At 36.4% G+C, this 22,011-nt stretch overlaps 1 protein-coding gene across 1 annotated transcript; it reads right to left on the minus strand.

Annotated features, from left to right (window-relative positions):
* Positions 1 to 5,552: 5,552 nt before the first annotated feature.
* LOC141549093 (transcriptional repressor CTCFL-like) lies at positions 5,553 to 20,341 on the minus strand. Its single transcript, XM_074278413.1, is given in 10 exon segments — positions 5,553 to 5,707; positions 8,052 to 8,178; positions 10,607 to 10,789; positions 11,898 to 12,081; positions 14,207 to 14,360; positions 15,630 to 15,750; positions 16,044 to 16,177; positions 17,118 to 17,288; positions 19,294 to 19,531; positions 19,850 to 20,341. Coding segments are annotated over 10 exon segments (1,959 nt in total).
* Positions 20,342 to 22,011: the final 1,670 nt, after the last annotated feature.

A 22,011-nucleotide genomic window follows, 5' to 3' on the forward strand; every position in this document is an offset into this window, starting at 1 on the left:
TTGGAGAACGGCTGAGCCGTTCCCAGGCGATCATCATACAGTATGCTGATACCGTGTACAGTGTATTCTTCTAGGTCTGCCCAGTTCACTTTGCCTGAGGTCCTGATAGTCTCAACAGGCATTACCAAAATCACCCTGCTCCTCCTTCCTTATGCCGCATTTGTATTCCATCCCAATCTTAGACCACCACTTGTTGAGCTCTCTCCCCGTTGATGGACGGGCCCTCACTTTCCGAACCATTGCCAGCACCAGAACAGCCGCTATAAATGCTTGTGTATCAACAAGCTCATTTCCCTTTTCTTTCATCTCTTTGGGATGCAGACCTGGCAGGGGTATTCCTACGTCAAAGGTGGTGCATACTTTTATGCTTTGGGAGGCGTACTTTCAAATTATTCTTTGGGATGGCGGAACTAGCTCAATCTCCGAGGATGATGCATTAGGGTCCTGCCTTTTCCCCATCCATCCCAGCATTTCTCCTTTTCTTTTTCTGGCATTTGAGTCAGTCTCCTAGGTGTCCAGTGGTATCTCAGAAATTTTTCAATGTGCATTCCTTTAGGGGTTACTCACTTCCACCATTTTTCTCAAGTCCCTCTTGATTTCTTTGCTCAATCTCCCCATCGCCATCTTTTGAGTGCTTATCAGCTCAAGAAGGCTTCTTCTGTTTAAAATTTAGCTCAATTCCCTATATCCTGTGGAAATGAGGACTATATCAGAGAAACTTCTTACCAAACCTGTGCCCAGGTTCTTGCTTTTGCTGTATTTTGTTTCTGCAAAAGCTTTCCGTTTCATGTAACTTCAATCCATTTTTCTTGGGCAATCTTATATTTTGTTTGCCCATAAGGTGTTTTCTTACCCATAGATTGGGTAGGTACATTTTCCCACATTCCTCTAACTTATTTATGATATCACTCTTTTTTGGTCTGAATCATTGGTCCATGTTGATATCCACCTTGGTACACGGTATGGAAGGCTGGCTTATACCTCATTTCTGCCACAGACTCTCCAGTTTTCTTGGCAATTTCTTTCAAAAGCTGAGTCGCTTCCCCCCCCCCCAAACCCTGTATCTTTGGGTTATCACGTACTAGATCGATTCAGCCAGTCACTGCTGTGTAGCGTGTACCTAATTTACCCCTGCTGATCAAGCAGACCACTCTATTTCTTAGCCAGTAATAGACTGCCCTAGGGCAGCTAGGTGGTGCCTTGGATGGAGTGTTGGGCATGGAGTCAGAAAGACTTCACCTTCACCTTAGATGCTTATCACTTGTTCCTTCCTAGTCACATCACTAAACCCTGTTTGCCTCCGTTTCCTCATCAGTAACCGAATCTAGAGAAGGAAATGGCAAAGCCTTGTAGCACCTCTGCCAGGAAGACCCCAGTAAACATGAGAAAGGCCTGAAAGTAGCTGAACCACAATGCCGAATTGGGATGATGATGGCCGCTTTTTCATACAGTTTGAAATCTGGAACCGCTTGGCTTTTTCTTTCATTGCTTCCCTTGATATGCTTGCCATTTGTTCTTGCACATGAACTTCATTATTTTTCTAGTTCCATAAGATTATTTTTGGTGGTTTGAAAGATATCGTCCTAAATACATACATTTGATAGAATTGTCATTTTATGCATATTGGCTTAGTCTGCCCATGAGTATTAACATTTCACCATTTGTATGAATCTGTTTTTCTGTGAAAGAGGTTTTGTAAATGCTATACTTTGAGATTGTCTTGGCAGGTAAACTCCCAAATAGTGAAGTTGTTTTAAGTGGAATTCATTTTATTGTTTCTTCTTGCTGGGTTTTGTCGGTAAGGTATAGATTCCCCAAACTTAGAACTTTTTGCTTTTGAAACACATGATTTCTCTACCTATTTGCTCCTACGAATTATATTCAAGTCTGTTTTGCTCATCTACTCTTTTGTTTCTTAACCTGTTCCAGACACTTTTTATAATTACTTCTTTATAATATAATTTTAGATCTGGTACTAATTAACCCCCATCCTTTATCTTTATTTTTTCAGTAGTTACTATGATATACTTGAACTTTTGTTACTTTTATGTGATTTTATCATTTTATTCCAACTCATTAAAAGCATTTTGGGTGATTTAATTGGAATGACATTGAATGTATAGTTTAAACAAAGTCTCCAATGTATTGTATTGGCCCCACCTACTCAACCTAATTAATGAAATCTGATTTTATTTGTAGAAGCATTTTTTTTAAAAAAACAATTTTGTTCAGATGCTACTCAGATTTTGGGGGGGCAAGTGTGCTCCCAGATATGTTATAGCTGTGTAGAGATATTTTTAAGGCTTTATTTGTGATATATAGGAATGCTGATGAATTAAGTGTATTTACATTATATCTGGCTACTTTGCTAAAAATTACCAATTGTTTGAATTAACTTATTAACTGAATCTTTAAGTATTGAATGGGTATGTCACCTTATTTTGCAAAAGGAGGAAATTTTATTACTTCATCTCTTATTCTGATTCTATTTCTTTTGCTTCTCTTATTGCTAATTGCTAAGATTTCTATTGTAATATTGAATAATATTAGTCATCATGGGCATCTCTGTTTCATACCTGATTTTATTGGCAAAGCTGATTCGTATTAGGAATAATGCTTGCTGATGGCTTTGGGTTTTTTTATTTAAGGATCAACTTATTTAAGGATAAATCCATTTGTGCATATACATTCAAGTGTTTTCATAGACGTTTATATTGTACTCTATTAAAAGATTTTATGCATATATTATTATAATCATTGATTTTGTTTTTTTTATTATAATATAATCAATAGTTAATAAATTTCTCTATGTTTATCCATCCCTTCATTCCTGGTATTAAGGTTACTTGGTCATAATGTATAATCTCTGTAGTACAAGTTAAACGTTGATACATTATGTGAAAAAATTATTGGAAGATCTGGCAATCATCTAGTTAAAAATTGGGCATAGAGAAATATCTTGAAAGATTTCCCAAGACAAGGTCCAAATGAATACTTAATTTTGATATAAAGTGAGAACATGCATTTATTGTCTATCAGACTTATGCATAGGCAAACTCATGAGTACAAAAGTGATGGGGTCTTCAGTGTTAAGTGTGGTCAGTAGAGGAATGGATCTCTGAGGTGGGCAAGGAAAAGACTTTGATAGAAATCCTATTGGCTCCATGGAACCCCCTCTGGACAGATGATCAAGTCTGAAATTGAAGGTATGTCCAATATGAGAGAAAATATTTTAAAAGCTTCATTATGGTGTAGGTGCATATAGCATAGGCAAAGTGAAAGAATCAGTGGGCGCTCAACAGAATGAATCATTTTGATGGAATCTGAGCATTTTAATGGAAAACATTCAGAAACAGCATTTGAATCACTTGAAAGTAAAGGAGAAAATTCTAATAATTTTCAAACAAATGCGCTGTTACATTTTGGATAAAAATATTTCAGTGACAAACCTGAAACCAAGTAAAACAGGTTGTTAACAAATTAAAATTGCAAGGTATCAAGTCAGTTTAAAAAGCAACCTTTATTCGATTAATTTTTTTTCATACAAAAAAAGGCAGTAAATAATACAAGATTTGTTTGTTTTCTAGGCTTATTTAGTGCTAGGCATCAAAAGTATTTTAAGCCCAATCATTCCAGAGGCAGGCCATTAAACAAATATTCAAAACTCAATCATAGAAAAGCTCAACAAATACTTCTCTTTGAAATTAATATAGATGTTGTTGTCTCTTTCCTTCTACATATATAACTAGACTTACTGTTTACTGAAAGAAACAACGATTTAACATTGCCTTTGTCCGATTAGTATAAATCAATGATACAAAGTGCTAAGATTTTTCGGTAACTTTCCATCATCAGTAACACAAAAAGTCAAACTTATCAAGTGGGTACAGTTTTTGATGTTAAAAAAAAAGACTTTCCTTGTGAGGAAAGATCTGTCATTGTTACAGTATATGATGACAGGAACAAATTCAAGAAGTCTCTAGATCAAAAAGTATATCTGGATGGAAAGTGAAAGTTTGTTATATGGATATTTTCCATGCAAACACAGGATGAGGAATATATGTATGTATGTATGTATGTATGTATGCATATATATATATATATATTCAAAATGTTCATATACTTTTTATTTTATTTTAATTTTTTTCTTAGTGTTTTGATTTTCTTCAGACACTGCATTGTTTTTTAAAACTTTTTTTTTTCATTATCTGCTTCTTAATTTATTGTCTTTGGAGGTCTCAAAATGCTACTTGAACATTTTTCAGCGCAAACATTTTAAACTTTCTAGTAATATGAAATGTAACAAGGCGTTCTTTCTGGATGTCATGGCTACCTTTCCTGTCTAAACAATTTTTTCTAAAGTCAATATTCATATTACCAAAAGGAAGCATCACATTTTTTAATGCAAAATGAACCATTTTAAAGGGAAATAATTCATGAGTTTTTTTAAAGGCATCTCATTGGAGTTATTTGAAGTAATAGCAAGATTTGAGAAGTTACTCATATAATAAAATGATTGTCATAATAGCAGAGACCTGACTGCAAAATTTAAATTCATTTGAATTAATTTTCCAATATATGTTAAAGTGTGTAGAGCTTCTGTATTTGGAAAATCTCAGAACTTGAACTGACTTCTCAGTTACTCTCAAATATTGAAAAGATGGGCTTAAACATGCGAAAAATACTTGTTCCATGAAGGAAAAAAGAAAAAATTTCGCTCATCATAAATAAATATAATCGTTAATTTGAAACAAATGATATAACAAGTCTCCTGCCATGAGAAAATAGGTCCAATATTCCCATGTCAAAAACACAAATTTAAAATACAATATCTTTCTCACAAATAGGTAGTTTCATGACTATAATGAATGTTGTTCACTTTGCCAATTACCTTTGGAAATATAAACTTCCTTGAATAGCAATATGAATAACAATAGACATGAATTGATGTAGCAATAGATGATAGCTAGGCTATCTCATATTAAATTTAGGGAAGTTTTGCATCTGTCTTAAACATAACTAACAGATAATAAAATTTCTAAAAAGTAAATTTCTTTATTGATTAAATAAAGTTTTGTAAGTAATATACATTTTAAACAGGATGAATTATTTGAAAATACTGTGAATTCATATATTTAAATAAACAGAAAAAATTCTGTTTTTGACTACCGGCTACCATAAGATCACATTTAATGTAATCTGTCTTCAAAAGGGCAACATTATTACAAAGAGTATCATCCTTCCTTATTTATAAATTGCTGATATCCTAACCTGGATTGGGTTAATACCTTTACAGTTAAGATGCTCTGACTCAGAATTGTAAGCCCTTTAACAAAATTCATATGAACTGAAATAACTTCAATAGATTTCTAAATAACTTATTCTACCCTAGTAAATATGCAAATCTAGGCACCACCACACACATTTGAAAAGTTCTTTACAATCAATGTTTACAAACATGCATTCATACTGTGTTTAGAATTAAAGACACTAAAAGAAACAAAATAATTGAAAATGAGGAACTAAAAGGAAATGCAAATTTTAAAACTGCATCACTTTTCCATCATGTTGAGGATCATTTCCAAAGTAATTTCTGTTTGTGGTTCTTCAACATCAGTTGTTGTCCCACATACAACAGGAACCATTTCATTTGTCGCATTCTCTATGTTTACAGTAGAAATATCTTCAATTGGCATCTGCTCAATAACTTTATGTGAAAAAAAGAGCAAAATAAGCATTAGCAATGAAACATTAAAATCAGAATTTACAAACTGCAAATGTATAAAATTGTGCTGAAATGTAACTTGATCTGTAGCATAAAATCAAATATTTTAGAGCATTAATCCATAATGATGGTATAATAAAGACACTTCCGTTTTTTTCCCCTGTATTGATATGGTTGTTTTAGGCAACAAAAAGATATATTTTGAAGACCAACTGAGTATTTCATTGGCTCTTTTTACTCCAAATCAAAAATGTATTCTAGCAAACAAATATTTTATTTCATTTATCTCATAACTATCTAAATTATTCTTTCTAAACAGTTTTATTTCTGTTAGAAACAGGACACAAATAGTATCATTAAAAAAGCTGCTATGATCCACTTCTCTACTACTTCTGGTTTGTCTGCTCAATCAATCAGTGTTTACTGTGTTCCTTTCACATTCAAGGCATTATCTTAGGTGGTATGAAGCATATGAAGTAACAGATTTTTTTGTTCCCAATCACAGCAAACTTAAACCTTAAAATGAGGATTTTTAAAAAATCATTCCAAATATTTGTACTAGTAACTATTATTCATACTATTTGATACACTTTCTTGTTGGCCATGAACATCCAAGGGAATACTCTGCTGCTACAAACATTAGAAGGAAGAACAGCTTTAATTTAAAATCAAATGGGGCTTTAAAAAAATGTTAATAATTTATATCTATGAGTGTGTTTTAAATTTGTTTCGAAATCCTGTTAAAAAAAAAAGTGAAAAAAAAAAAAGTGACTAGTGACTTAATCTTCCCAAGAGGTCTAGCAATAGTTAGGCTATTTAAGACAAGTATGCCAAAAAGCACAATGTTCTCTTCTCACCAGTGGAATAAAGTAGAAGCATTAGATAATAATGTGAATAAAATGAGAAAGCATCAACAATGAAATGAAGCTTCTGAATTCCATTGTTCAAAATAATTTCATCAATTTTATGCTTTGCTCTGGTACTAAAGGCTAACATGAATTTATCACGGTTAGTAGCGTACTCCTTTAACAAAAATGAAAAGTAGCCAAAATGGGAAGACAGGCATTTGGCATATGTGTTCTGGATTTGGAGGCATGAAAAGCCAAGTTCAGAATCCATGACAATTGTTAATTGTGTACATTTAGCCAAATCATTTAGCTTTCCTGAGGCTCAGTTTGATTAATTTCTTACCTATTGGGCAGCTTGAAATGCAAATAATACTAAAATTGATCTTTTACATGAATCACTTTGGAACTTTATTTTAATTTTTTGCTTTGAGACTCTTCATGTTTTTTTCTTATTTATCCCAATACTTTGATTCATACTAAAAGATACTAATGTTCAATTAAATCCTAAATATATATTCAAAATGAGCTAATAATGTCATAACATTCCTATCTTATTTGTCACACATATTTTTGCCTTTTATTGTCTCCATCTGAAGAAATTTTGGAGATTCACAAGTAGTCTGAAAATGGGAAAATAAATATGAACTGAGATGTACCTTTTGTCTATTTATAAAATATTTCCAATCTTAATAAGTATCAACAGTCAAGATCAGCAGTTACTAGATTCTAACTCTAAGCTTAACAAACATGTGTTGTTATCAAGTGTCTAAACCACAACAACAAAAATTTTAGGGCCTTTTATTAATTACATCAATCTTTAAACTTTAAACATTTTGCTAATTTTTATTTGTATTAGGATTTTTAATTGCAAGAATTACCAGAAGGTGCTTGCATTTCCAAATTTACTTATTGTATCAAAAATATTTGGTTATTATACCCAAATATACATTTATTACTCAAATCAATATCCACAGTATTTAGGTAAAAATTGTGTATGTATTGCTCATTATTTAAATAAAAGAAAAAAATTAAAAGTATATCTGCAATTGTAATACTTTATAGAAATAAACAAATAAATATTTACTCAGGATGCTTTTCTGCATTTTTTCTGCATAGAATCTGAATATTAGGACATCTGAAGTGTACATTATAATTTACTGATTATACCTAGAATATTATTATTTCATAATCCCTGTTATGAAAATTAAAAATATTCATTAGATGCAATGAAATGATTTAGGAAAGCCACAGAGTAGCAGTATAATTTGAAATAATGCATTTTCCTATTTGTATTTCCTGTGATGTATTTAATATCTGTAGAAACAATATATATGGTTTTAATCAATTACTAAAAGCTAGTAGAAATGGTCCAAATTTCTGGGGAAATAAAAAACCAAACTCTACCCTATAAGGCCAGAGAATCTGCACTATTAACCTTCATCTCATGAATTTCCTGTGGCTCTTGAAACAGTGTTTACCTTCTTCCCTTGCACCTTGTCCTGGGCCCTTTTGTTTTTTCTCGTTATTTTTTCTTCCATTTGCTGATAGAACAACAGCCTTTCCTCTCACCACTTCACAATGCTCAGAATGTTTGCGCATATTATTCTGTTGGTAAAAGGTTTCAGACTCAGTATAATGAAAGAACTAATATTTTAGTAAAATACTTGTGATGTAAGGCATTAATACTGAGAAAACACTGAGCCAAATCTTCCTTTCGCCACTTGTACAAATAAAGATGATGCTATTTATTAGTAGGGATATTTTCATCCATGTACAGCTAAATGCTTCATGGTTTTGTAGAATTAACAGAATTATGCAGATCCTGTAGAAATGAAACTTCGCCTATTAAGAATTTTCAGTTCACCTAAAATAGCATTTGCTTAAATGTTCAATCATAGACTTGTTGAATAAATCCTGTTAGGAAAAGGAGAAAGTAAAGTCAAACTTAAAGAACTGTGAATGTGCAGGAGGAATAAGAAGAAATTGCTATCATTTGATAAAACAACATAATGTGTATCAAGATAAGACTTTGTTGCTAAGAAGGCAGAACAATATACCATTTAGGCCAGCCACCTCATTTTAAGAGTTGGTGAAGCTGAGGCCCAAAGAAGGTCAGCTCTTTGCCCAAAGTCACAAGAATGATGAATGGCACAGCTCAGACTTAATTCAAACTCTCTGAATCTTACCATTCTCTCCACTAGGTCATGATACCTTCTTAGACATAAATTTCTCCAAGCCTCTGAATTTGCAGGACAGAAAATGAGACCCAGTGAAGAATGACTTGCTCAAGATTACACAGTTTTTTAGTAGGATGGCCATGATTTAAATACATTTCTCCATACTCTTAGTCCAGTACTCTGGTACTGCTGATAAAAATTACATAGAAAATTCTAAGCATATTCAATTTTAGTTTAATGGAAGCATATTCAAATTTAGTTTATTGGAAGTACTAGTGCTCATTTCTAAATTTCTAAATATTCTACATTTCTTCTTTGCCCAACCGGATATATTAGTTTTAATGCGAGATTATACTTCTTTCTTTTTCATTTCATTTCTTGTTCTTTTTTTTTTAATTTGTTAAAATTAATTTTATAATTATAACTTTTTTTGACAGTACATATGCATGGGTAATGTTTTACAACATTATCCCTTGCACTCACTTCTGTTCAGAATTTTCCCCTCCTTCCCTCCACCCCCTCCCCTAGATGGCAGGCAGTCCCATACATGTTAAATGTGTTTTAGTATATCCTAGATACAATACATGAGTGCAGAACCGAATTTCTTGCTGCACAGGAAGAATTGGATTCAGAACGGAAAAATAACCTGGGAAGAAAAACAAAAATGTAAACAGTTTACACTCATTTAACTTCTCTGGGTGTATCTGATCCATCATTGATCAACTGGAACTGAATTAGATCTTCTTCTTGTTGAAGATATCCATTTCCATCAGAATACATCCTCACACAGTGGTGTTGTTGAAGTGGGTTATACTTCTTTCTAACCCTGAGTTTTCCATCCAAAATTATTTTAAGGAAAAATAAGCAAAAAGCATGTGGTAGTTCTGGATGGAGTCAGACTGAACAACTGTCAGAACAGTCTCATAAAATAAATATGTAAAATATTTAAATAAACATTTAAATAGAAAGTAAAGATTTTGGGAATTCTGAAAGCTTTTCAGCAATTGACATAGATGTCATCAACATTTAGAGTGCTATGTGCACATCACTTTAGAGTGATGATTCATGTCAAATTTCTATTTTTAATCTAAACTTTGGACACAGTGTTCCAACTGGATGGAATCAATAACGGGAAAAAAAGAACATAAGCACATGCCACAATAATCCATCCATAGCATCACCTTTGGAAACAGGAAAACCACTGAAAAAACACAGAAGCTGCCCCAAACTGGTGAAATGGTGGAACAAGATATGGTGGGTGAATATAATGGAATATTATGTTGCATGAAATTAAGAATAAGAGAACCTGCTGCAGAATGAAGAACTTAGATCCAGGAAACAATGCATACAACTACAACAATAATATAAATGAAAACAACACTGAAACCCATTAGAAATTAGATTAAATACAATTACTAATACTCATTCTAAAAGGTCATTGATGGGACATTTCCCTCCCTTAAGTAAACAGGCACCAGACTGAGTGGGAAATGCAGCATGTCTTGTCTGACTTAATTGCTGCATCAGTTGTTTTGAATTGACTATTTTTCTTTGTGGAGAGGGAGAAAACGATAGGAAGAATGCAATCACTGAGCAGCATCTTGTAACAAACAAAAAGGATCAAAAAATATCGCAAACGTTAAAAGCAACAAAAGAAGAATAAAAATGATCTTATAATTACATTTTAAAGTATTAAAAGTGTCTAAGTTGTGTGCCTTGGAACAATAAAGGCATAATACATGTGCTTAGTGACTTGCAAAGCTTTAGCAATAGAGAAAAGTTGGTTTCTAATACAATTCTCATCTCTATCACAACAGAATCTTTCTAGAATTAACTGTCTTTGTAAATTAACTTACCAATCGTGAAAAACCTTTACCACAATTAGGACATTCATGAACAGGAGGAACAGACGTTTCTTCGTGGTGTTTCTTGAAATGAACTTTCAGAAGTTGTTTCTGCCTGAAACTTTTGTTGCAGGAAAGGCAGGTAAATGGTTTCTCTCCTGTGTGGATACGTTTATGTATAGTCATGTGCTGTGCCTGGAAAGAAAAAAAGCCAAGTAAGCAAAAACCCTAAAACAGCAGTCATACTATGCATTATATTTTAAATGAATTGTTCTCTCTTAAAGAACTTAAAGAGTGGTCAGTAGTAGATAGCATATCCTCAATAAATATTTGGTTGATTGCAATTTTGAAAGATCTCAGAAAAATCTCCCCTAAAAAGACTGAGTTGCACATAAAATATTGTAAAAAAAAAAAAAAGTATCTGCAGGTATCTATTTTCTCCTTGCCCTCGAACAATTAACCACACAGATTATATATGATATCTGGTCATTTCATTACTTGCTGATTTTCTAGATTTCTACACACTGTCCTGTAATGGAACCTCATATTAATGGTTTGCCCTGCAAAAATAAGTTATGAGTTTGAATGTTAATTATCATATTTATACTTACATGGATTTTATTGCTAACATGAACATGCACCTTAATAAATGCTATGATGATGCTGAACTGGTCAAATTTATTCTATTCTAATTTTTAAAGGTTACGACAAATAATTTTTAAAACATCCCAATAAACAAATTCTACCTAATACATCTGGTAAAAAAAAAGTTGTAAAGGAGTTTACAAAATCCACACAGTAGCTAAACAAAGGCAAGGGACTGAGTCAAAACTCTGGTGAATAGTAATCTCCAGGCAGGAGCCATAAATCCAATTCTGACACGTTGGGGGGATAGGACCACAAATTCTAAAATGCTGGCAGTTAAGAAAGTGTCTGGCTAGAAACTGAATGTCTGGATTGCCCCTTTTTGAGTTTACACATTGGCAATTTACAACATTAGAGTTACATCACTATTTATGAACCACAGGCGGGTTGGGTTTGTAAGTAAGGCTATTGAGACAGTACAACTAAGGAAATTGAGGGAGGACCAATTAGGGAAACTGAGGCAGAAGCAATATAGGGAAACTGACTTAGGACAATAAAAGAAAAGTGTGGTACAACACAGTATTCTGAAATTGTACTTTAAAAACTGGAGGGGTTCAGTAAGATCCTAAAAATTCCAGGAACACCTGCAGCATTCTATCAGTTAAAATACACAATTGCCACGTCTTCCAGAACTTCCATACACTCACACAGAAAATACCTGTTTGCAGGCATAACTGCAGACATCACATTTGAACGGTTTTTCATTTCTGTGAGTTTTCTCGTGCTGGATGAGAGGGTAGCGTTCGTGGAATACAGCGGTGCAGTAACGGCATTTCATCTCTGTAGCACTATAGGAATGCAGGTTTCGCAAATGGACACCTAAAAGCATTTAACAGAACAACCTTGTACCTATCAGCTCCCAATAAGATTGGTCATTCTTTGCTTCTCTGAGGAAGCCATCTACTAAAATCTCACTTCAGTAACACTCATCCCTAGAGAATGGAATTATTAGGATAAGATGCTGATGTAGGTTGACTGCAGAACCAGATGATGGTTTTAAAGAGTTTTTCATATACTCCCCACATTCTAAAGAAACCAGGGTCCTTTCTTCTATTTTCAAATTTAAGAACACATTTGGAAATGGTTAATTCCCATTCTCGGGATTCAAGCACTAAGAATACAAGAATACTACAAGTAAACACCACTTCAGGTGTCTCTTGTCATTGATAGGTTTATCAAGACCCAATTAAGCAAATTTATTGTGATTTCTGCTCAATTGAATCAGGCTTTTGTGCATGACAATTCAGCTACACTCTCTGTGACAAACCAAAGAAAAAGCTGATAATTGCATCCCACTGATGCTGACTCCTGCTTATGCAAATATCTTCTGTTAAGAATACCACAATTTGCAAGCCAATTGGCTAGGGCAAACACACCAACTTACTTTGGGAAGTATGGAATACAGTTATTCCATATATGATTTTGCTTTGTATGATTTGGTGAAGCTATTGAGGTTAAGGGAGGTGCTCAGAGTCAGACAGCTAGAAAGAGTTAAATGTCTGAGGCCACATTTGAACTCAGATCCTCCTTAATCCGGGGTTGGGATTCTCTCCACCGTGCCATCTAGCTGCCGCTGGAATGATTTCTTTTCTTTTCTTTTCTTTTTTCTTTCTTTTTTTTTTTTCTGAGGCAATTGGGGATAATGGACTTGTTCAGGGTCACACAGCTAGATAGCGTTAAGTGTCTAAAGTTAGATTTGAACTTAAGTCCTCCTGAGGTCAGAGCTGGCTCTTGGAATGAATTTTTCTAGAGTTTGTTACATAAATCCATGTTTGGGACAAAAAGCCCTACCCAAAATGACTACTACAGAGATCACTCATAGAAAGCAGAATTATTTAATAGAATCTCGAGATGCAGACCCCATCCTGGTATGTGAGACAGATTTCACAGCAAGATAGGGCCAGAGCCTTAAATATGCTTATAGCTTTTAGACTTTTCAGACAAAGAACCTCCAAAGTCCCGCCCTCTGTATGTTGTGATTGGTCACCTAAGCCTGTATTAGCCTATTGGGTCAGTGGAATGTAGCAGACAGGGTGATATACAGGTTCTTTGGCCATGTATATATATTTAATCCCTTCTTGGGACAATGGACTGTAGTCTAGACCTTAACTAAAATCACATGACTCCACATAAGCTGAAACCGATACCTATACTCTTGATCTACTTTATGCTACAATATAGGCTTAACCTGTAAGTTGTTCACCTTTCCACACACATGCTATTTTATGTTAATAGCCTCTTCATGTAACAATAAGCTAAAGTAAAAATTTCCTTTTTTGGCAGCCATTAATCTATTAGAAGCAGGGAGAATTATCAGTACCCCGATTTGGGCAAGAAATCAAAGAGATACTTGGGAACAAGAGATTTGAATCTTTCAAGAGAAATATAAGCTATACTCTAAAACTCCTGTCATAGCATTAGTTAATTGTTTTCAGCTCTAATTACAGAAGTTCTGAACCCTGATCTTTATGAGCTCCAACTTCCACAAATTGAGTCATAGCAAAGATCTAATGATTCAAATGAAAGTTTTCAATTCCTTCAAGTTGATTGCTGGACTTAAATATTAATTCAAAAATCTGCAAAACCAATGGGAAGGAGAATGCTATTGTAGAGGTCACTGGTTCAGAAGTCAAACCAGCTATCTGATCTTCTGTTTCCCAGTTCCCAGCCTTGTGCATGTCAATCAAGGGCTCTTAGCCTCAGTATCCTCATCTGTACAAGGTAGAGAGAACAAGGCCCTGCCTACCTTCAAGGCTTTTACAGAAACCCAGCAAAGCAACTCTATGTGACACAGCTTTGACACTCAGCTCTACAAACATGAGATCACTGTGTGATGGACATGTACTTGTCACTGTAGCCACGAGGGGGCACCAGATCACATTGGAAAAAATACTTCTAGCAGCTAAGACAAATCAACACATGTGAGAAGGAAAATCAATGTACGGGGTGACTGAAACCATCAACTACTCCCGTAGGTCGACTTTTCTTGTAATGAGCGTAGCACAGTGAGGACACTGATATTTGGGGGCGTTTTCACTATGTTTCTGTTGTATATGTAATTTCAAGTAACCACTCTGGCTGAATCTGGCAGAGCAGATGGAGCATTCATAAGGTTTTTCACCTATGAGTCAGGATGAGAGATGAAACAGATGTGTCTGGGTTAAATGGGTCCAGTAAAACTGCCTACCATTTCACAAAGCAGGGAAGGAAAGACAGGAGGGAGAAATCACATCTGGAACTCGACACACCAAAAAAGTTAAAATAATTTCAACATATAATAGGGGAAAAGCAAAATATTTTAAAAATAAATAAATGGCTCTAGTACAATGAGAGACACATTGTGGTCCAATGCACACAAGCAATTCAAACAAAGAGCTAAGAAAATTCTACTTCTGTTAAATATGCAAGACACTAAAAATACAAAATCAAAGTAACTTTAAACCCCCCCACCTCAAGGAAGTTATAAGGATTCAATATAAGTAAATTCAAGATAATTTTTAGGGTGGGAGGAGACAAATGCAGGAGATAAAGAGAAATGAAGACAAGCTTCATGAAAGGCATGAGGCCAGTTTCTATCTGAATTTTGTTTATTCCTTTGTTCCTTAGCCGAACTATTCATTTGAGTCCCTTTCTGAAGTGCTAGCTACCTAATTAACTCAGATGACTTCAGTTAAACAAAATGAATATATATTTGGACTTGAAAGGGATCTTAGCAGTCCAGTACAATCCTGTCAAACAAAGGATCTAGGGGACTATTGGAAAAAGGAAGCTATTTTATATGGTTTTTCATCCACTAAATAATAGTCAGAGCTCCAAAAATGTTACCTAATTAAAGTTAATGGATTTATTTTTGGAAATTTTATTTTAAGTATTACAACAATTCATTAAAGGAAACAAAAGACAATGAAACAAAAATTCAGAAAAGACCATGTTGTAGTCTTCCATAAGTATACCTTAAACACAAATTCCTAGGGACATGTGACTGTTCTTGATGTTTAGTAAAACTTATACATGTTAAAATCTCAGTATCAAACTTTAAGATTCAGGATATACTTTTGCAGCATAAATAACTTGAGATTTGGAAAGACAATTGGTACCCAGAGGATTTGAGTTCAAATCTCAGCCATGTTATTTGTGTGACCTTTGATAAATCCTTTGAATTCTCTGGGCCATTTTGTCCTCTTCTCCAAAGTTAAAATATTGTACTAGTTCAATTATACGATCCCCTTTAGCTCCAAATATATGTTCTGTAATAATTCTATACTCTTTATATAAATTCCAAAATTCTACTGTAAAATACAATTGTTCCATTACTAATCTGTAATTATCCCTGACTATCACATTTGAACATGGAGGTACTTGGGCCACTTCAATACAAAAAAGCATTTACCTGAATGAGATGTCATGTGTCTTTTCAGGTTAAAGATATCTTTGCTGGCATAGTTACAGAAATCACAGGGAAAAGGGCGTTCTCCCGTATGTGAACGCATGTGACGTTTCAATTTGCTTGCCTAATACACAAGTGAAAGATATAAAAAGAGAAACGTTGTTGTAACACCAAAAAGTGGAAAAAAATAAACAATTGCCAGGCTTTAAAATATCTAGTAATTTATTGAAAATGGCTTAGTATTTTTTGTATCAATTGTTTTTTAAAGGTGTTTTTAGACTAGATATGTAAGTCACCATTTTGATAGACATTACTATTCAAAATTAAAAGAAGAGTGACTACAATTTCTTGCAAGATAATATCAGACTTTAACCATGTGAAAAGTAAGTATTTCGGAGCATCTAGAACTGCACTTACTTCTACACTAGCATAGTTGCACATTGAACACTTAAATGGTTTCTCATGAGTATGTTTATAACGCCTGTGTCGCACAAGTTCACCACTCGTCACAAATGCCATTTCACAGTCGCTGCATTTATATGGTCTGGTGCCTGTAAAAGACAATTTTTTTTAACTTTAAAATTTTGTGAATGGAGCTTACTCGTTACGTTTCCCAGCAAAAAAATCAAAGATATGAAGATATGTCAGGCCTGGACAAAGAACATTTAAGGAAATGGATGATTAAAAAGACCACATTTAGGCGTCTGCAATTAACTTCAGGTGGTTTCATTCTGGGATGACTGATTTTCACATTTAAAAAAACAGAAATATTTAAAATCATGCCACTATTACCTCTTGGCTCCTTCCCTTATTAATTCCCACAGTGAGAAAAGAGTATCTTGATGACTTTATGATTCAAGTATTTAGTTTCAAGCTTGATTTGATACTGAAGGAGTATGTTGGCACATTCTGCAAATTTGATTCAATTTTGTGAGTGTCAAGTCATAAACTATTAGACATCTCCTACAAAGGTACATAGGTATTCCTCTATTCTCTTCTCTCCCAGGATGAATCTCCCTTTTCAACTTTGTCTCTCCTGAACATGTATAATTAACCACCTCTTTAATTACACTCCTCTTTAATATGGCAGCATCCCACTCTTACAGGTCTTAAATCTTTTCACCCACTTAAAAGCCATTTTCCCTTCTTTCCTTCTTGTCCCCTTTACCTCAACAGCTACTCATACTTATTGACTTAAGTTACAACCACTTTCCAAATACAGGATTTTGGGTTAATCAGGAAGTATTAATTACCTATGTGATATTTTTGGATAATTTTGATAATTATTTGCAAATATGTAATTAGAGTATGTTACTCATCCTTTGGCTTTGTTTGAAATGGTTCATGCTGAGACCCACCTTCCTCTCAAACTCTAATCCTATTGCAAGATGCAGTTCTTACTCTACTCATGAAATATGATTCTGTGTAAGAAGATGAAGTTTATTGGATTTTGATAACCATCAAATAAATGTATTTCTCACATTGTTTTACCTGTATGTGTATTTAGATGATTCCGTAGAAGAGTACCAGTACGAAAGGCTTTTGGACACAGATGACACATATGAGGTTTTTCATCAGTGTGAGTTTTCATATGCCGATTCAAACGTGACATTTTGGAAGAGGTGAATTCACAGATTTCACAGTGGAAGGTCCGTTTCATTCCTAGGAGAGAGAAATATTGCATTGACATTCACTTAGAAAAAGTGTTCTTCATTCGTGAAAAATGTGCTTACCCTTGTATTCCATTAAACATATTTAACCTGAAAACTGCTCATTTACATATCTGACAGATGGAAACATATTTAAACAATGAGGGAAGAAAAACCCCATTGTATTGTAGCCACCAAACATGTAAGGATGACTCCTCCAAAACATCAAACTAATTAGGAAATGAATTTACTTAATATTTTAGAATATCTGTGATTCCATCAAAGTGTATACGGTCAAATCTGTGCATGTCCTGAGGGATGTAACTCACAGTACATCAGAGTTTATGATTTCACAGGGTCATGGATTTAAAGGCAGAAGGGACTCCAGAAGCCATCTAGATCAGCCCCTTCATTTTAGATATGAGGCAACTGAGGACAGGGAGTTTCAGTGAGGTGGTCAAGGTGATAGGGCTAGTAATGATCAGAAGTGGGATGAGCAGGTGTTATGGCTAAAAAATATCATTCACTGATGGGTAATCTTCCAGTGATGAAATCTTCAGACTTAACCTAGTTTTATGTTACATAAAACAATAAATTGATTAGTGATCAAAATATACATATCTTTAAAGTCTTTGCAATTTGTTAGAAATCATGTTCTGCCAGGATAACGATTTAGAAAGTATCTCTTCAACATCAGGATGGAATTCTAAAATTTGTACTCAATTTAAAAATTAATGTGTATTTATTATTTTCTAATTAATCAAATAATCAACACTTAATTATTATTGTGATGTGGAGATAATTCTGAACTCTCAAGGGCCATAACAGCAAAATGTAAACTCTGGCCTATGTTACAAGGGTGAAATGGGTCCAAAATATGGGTCAAACAAGAGATCACATGTATTATCTCAACACCAGAATAGCTAAACTCAGATAGATTTTACCACCACAGTAATGGCAACCTGCTGACAGTCTTTTTGATCTAATTACTTTATGAAATCATCTATTAGGGGCATGGAAAGGTTTGTGCTCAGCATAGAAGCATTTCTGAAAGTGAAACTGAGGATCTTTAAAGTATTAAAGTAAAACATAAACAATATATTCAAAAGGAATTTTAATTTAAACTAGTTCTCAATCGTGGATAATTGAGAGAATAATTATCTCTAAATTCCAATCTACCAAAATGTCCCAAAACTGCAACCATAAAAATTCTTAATTACTCACCTGTGAAACGAGAGAACAAAAATAACGGATTCCTTCTGATGATACTAACAATGAAAAAATGGAGACCCACTTGTTTTCATTCAGGTTGAAAACAGCAAAATTAAACTTTTTCTGTGACATATGAAAATCACTTTTTAAAAAGAGTTTAGCTTAACATCCCTTAATACCATATACTAATTTAAATGACTTGAGGATACCTACCTTGTTTTCCCATGGAGAAAACACACTAAATAGAAAATAACAATCTAAGCCATGAGGTAGGTCTATAGAACCCCAAATAAGAAGCTACCAATATTACAAAAATGAATGTTTTGATATGTGTGAAACATTGCAGGTGTTAACCTGTGATACATTTTCTGTGCAAATAAGCTCTAGGGTAACATAGAAGGTTGCCTGTGAGAACACATCATCATACATGCATTTCTACTGCAGTTCTAAAGTTAAATCTATATTCAGTTCAAACATTTTTGGCTATTTAAAAATAATTAATTTATTCAAAAATAATTAACTTTCATACTAGCTTTGGAATCAGGAAAACTGTTCAAGTGCAATTTTGGACAAGCAAGGCAGTCAACCTGTGAGTGCTCTGGATAATTCTCTACAAAATAAATGAAAGAAGACTTAGGACTTTTATCCATATTGGAAATTTCCAAAGCGTACATGTCAATGAAAAAAAAGAAACCTTGAGTTAATCAGATATCCATTTGTCATCTGTCATTTGAAGACAATTCAAAATTACCCACTTGTAACAGCACCCACTTTACATGACATGAGATTACTTTAATTTTGCCTACCCTTTGTCGCTGCTTCATCTTTTGCAGGTCGGGAAGCCTCATCAAGGCCTTGCTGTGGTGAATGTATATCTTCATGCTCTTGTGTTTCTGAGTTGGCAGGTAGCAGAATGATTTCTTCCTTTTCTTGGTCTCTGAAGGTTTCAAAATTAACTATTTCTTCTTTTGGATCAGTATATGCTCTCTCTTGCCAGAATTCTTGGGCTCCCCATTCAGCCCCATATATATCTTTGCCTTGATACTAATACAGAAAGATATAGTCATTTACAGAATATCAAACTTGTGCAGATTTAATACATTAACTCTATTTCCCACTCTTAAATGTAAATGAAAATGTAATCATTTCAATGCTAACATGCATCTAAAATATACAAGGAAGCTCTTTATTCACTCTTCATCTCAGGGCATGTACCACATTTATCCCTGAGCACTTTATGTAGATTTGTGTTTTAATTGAAAAAAAACAAAACAATAATGCCATCTTTAATTCTGCAGAGAGTGACTAAAAGTTGTTGCCCTCAAGAGCACTGTACATATATATATAATAAAAGTTTTGTACCTTTAATGATTCTGTGACTTCATGAAAAGGTAAGTCAAGTGTCCATTTATCTAGTTCATCGAAAAAATGAGCATTTTCTTCCCTGATATAATTCTCTATCATCTCCATTTCTCGAAGTGAAAAGAGGTGTTCTGGAATGCTTAGCTCAACACAGCGGGGCAAATTCTGTTGGGGTGTCTCGTTTAACTCGGGCTGGTCATCGATGTATTGCCCCAGCCCTAGCAAGGGTTGTAAACCACTTTCTCCCTGCGGCCCCATGACGTGCATCCCTTCTGCTGGCTGCACCGCCAAGTGGCTCATCTCCGGGTCAGTGTCATCTGTGGTAAAAGGCACCGTCTGCAAGGTGAGTAGGTGCCTCTCATTCTCTTCATCTGAGGGACCCAATTCCAGCTCTCCTTCCACAATCTGGGCTCCAAAGGTCCAGCCATCATCCACAACAGGGCCTGCTCTTTTAGGGAAGCGTGGTGCTGAGCGGGGGGCTTCCGGCCCCATTCTGGAGGCCTATTTCAGGGAAACCAAGAAGGCTCTGTCAGCGGCCACCCGGGCCCGGTGCTTCACCATCTCCCAGGCCTGATCTCGGGCCCCGCCCAGCTGCTGCCCTCCACTCGGAGCCATCACTTTCTTTCTGAAAACCGCAGCCAGTGACCTCCTGTGAAACCCAGGTCAGTGCGGGCCTTTGGCTCCCTGGGCTGGCCCCCGGAGACTGCTGACCCAGGCGGGACAACGACCTTCCTTCCGCAAAGCAGGACTGGCCCCTTGCCTATCCCGCAGAAGGGCTGCTACAACGGCTTTCTGGCCACTGGGGCCCTGCTGCGTTCTGCTGACGGGGGTTGAGCCATAGCCTCCCCGGAAGCAGATATGGCCCGTTGCCTTCTGCTGATCCGGGTTCACACTACCGGTGTTTTTTGTGGTTCTCTGACCACCTTCCGCTAATCCGGGTTCCCCCATAGCCTCCCCGGAATACGATGGGCCCTGCTGCCTTCCGCTAATCGGGGTTCCCCCAATGGTGTCGAAGGTCCCGCCGCTTCCGCTGAGGATTCGCTCATTGCCTCCCTCTAACAAAACATGGCCTGCTGCCTTCTGCTCGCTGGGTGTCGCCAGGATGGGGTTTGAGGTGCTCGCACACGAGCTTCCGCTACCGGGAGCCCGCCCGGGCCTTCATTAGGCCCCTTGTTAACTCGTGCTGGGGTTGCCCTGGCACTAACCAAAGCGGGGTCCCGTTGCATTCCACCAAGTTGGGCCTTCTGCCCCACCCCCACCCCGAATGCAGGCGGACCCCAGCAGCCTAGCCCAGGCCAGCGCGTCCCTGGATCTGGACCCCGCAGGCACTTATGGAGGCCCACCTCCCAGGACTTCCCTCAAGGCCCCCTCACTTGCTGGCCCTGTAACCCACGCTGACTAAATGCCGGCTGACAGGCTGTGCCACGAGCCGCAGGCCTCCCACCCTCAGCCCCGCGCCTCGCCTTCCCGGCCTGACCTTCCCTCCCGCTCAGCTCAAAATGCCAGCCTGCGGCTTCCAGCCACGAGCTCTCTTCCCCCTCCTCCCGACACCCCCAGAGTTCTTGGGCTTTTCCTTGTGATTCACCTCCCTCACCTCCAAGGGCCTCCTCTGCCCTTTTCCAGCCTCCAGCCGGGAGCTCAACTCTGCAGCTCCTGCCAGCCCCTGCCGAGCCTCTCGGTAATCTGGGAGAAGAGCTCCCTCGGATGGAAGGGAGGGATGCGCCCGGAAGTGTGGGGGCGCGCCAGAGGGAGGGCCACAAATAAGAAGGCACAGGCCTTGTGCAAGCTCAGCAGCAAGACCAAAAGGAGGCTAGAAAAGAGCGGGAAAGGACTGTGTGGGCGGGGACAGGGGGGAGGGGGAGGGATAATGTAGGGCTGGGGAGAGGGCAGGAACGTGGGGGCGTGGCCAGAGGAGGCTTGGGATGGTGCTTGTGAAGAAGGGAGAGGGGGCAAGGGAGAGGGGGGAAGGGAGGTCGTGCAAGGAGGCAAGAAAAAGAGACTGGAGAAACAGAGAAGAGAAGAGAAGAGAAGAGAAGAGAAGAGAAGAGAAGAGAAGAGAAGAGAAGAGAAGAGAAGAGAAGAGAAGAGAAGAGAAGAGAAGAGAAGAGAAGAGAAGAGAAGAGAAGAGAAGAGAAGAGAAGAGAAGAGAAGAGAAGAGAAGA

Source organism: Sminthopsis crassicaudata, chromosome X, assembly GCF_048593235.1.
Source record: "Sminthopsis crassicaudata isolate SCR6 chromosome X, ASM4859323v1, whole genome shotgun sequence".
Taxonomy (NCBI): domain Eukaryota; kingdom Metazoa; phylum Chordata; class Mammalia; order Dasyuromorphia; family Dasyuridae; genus Sminthopsis; species Sminthopsis crassicaudata.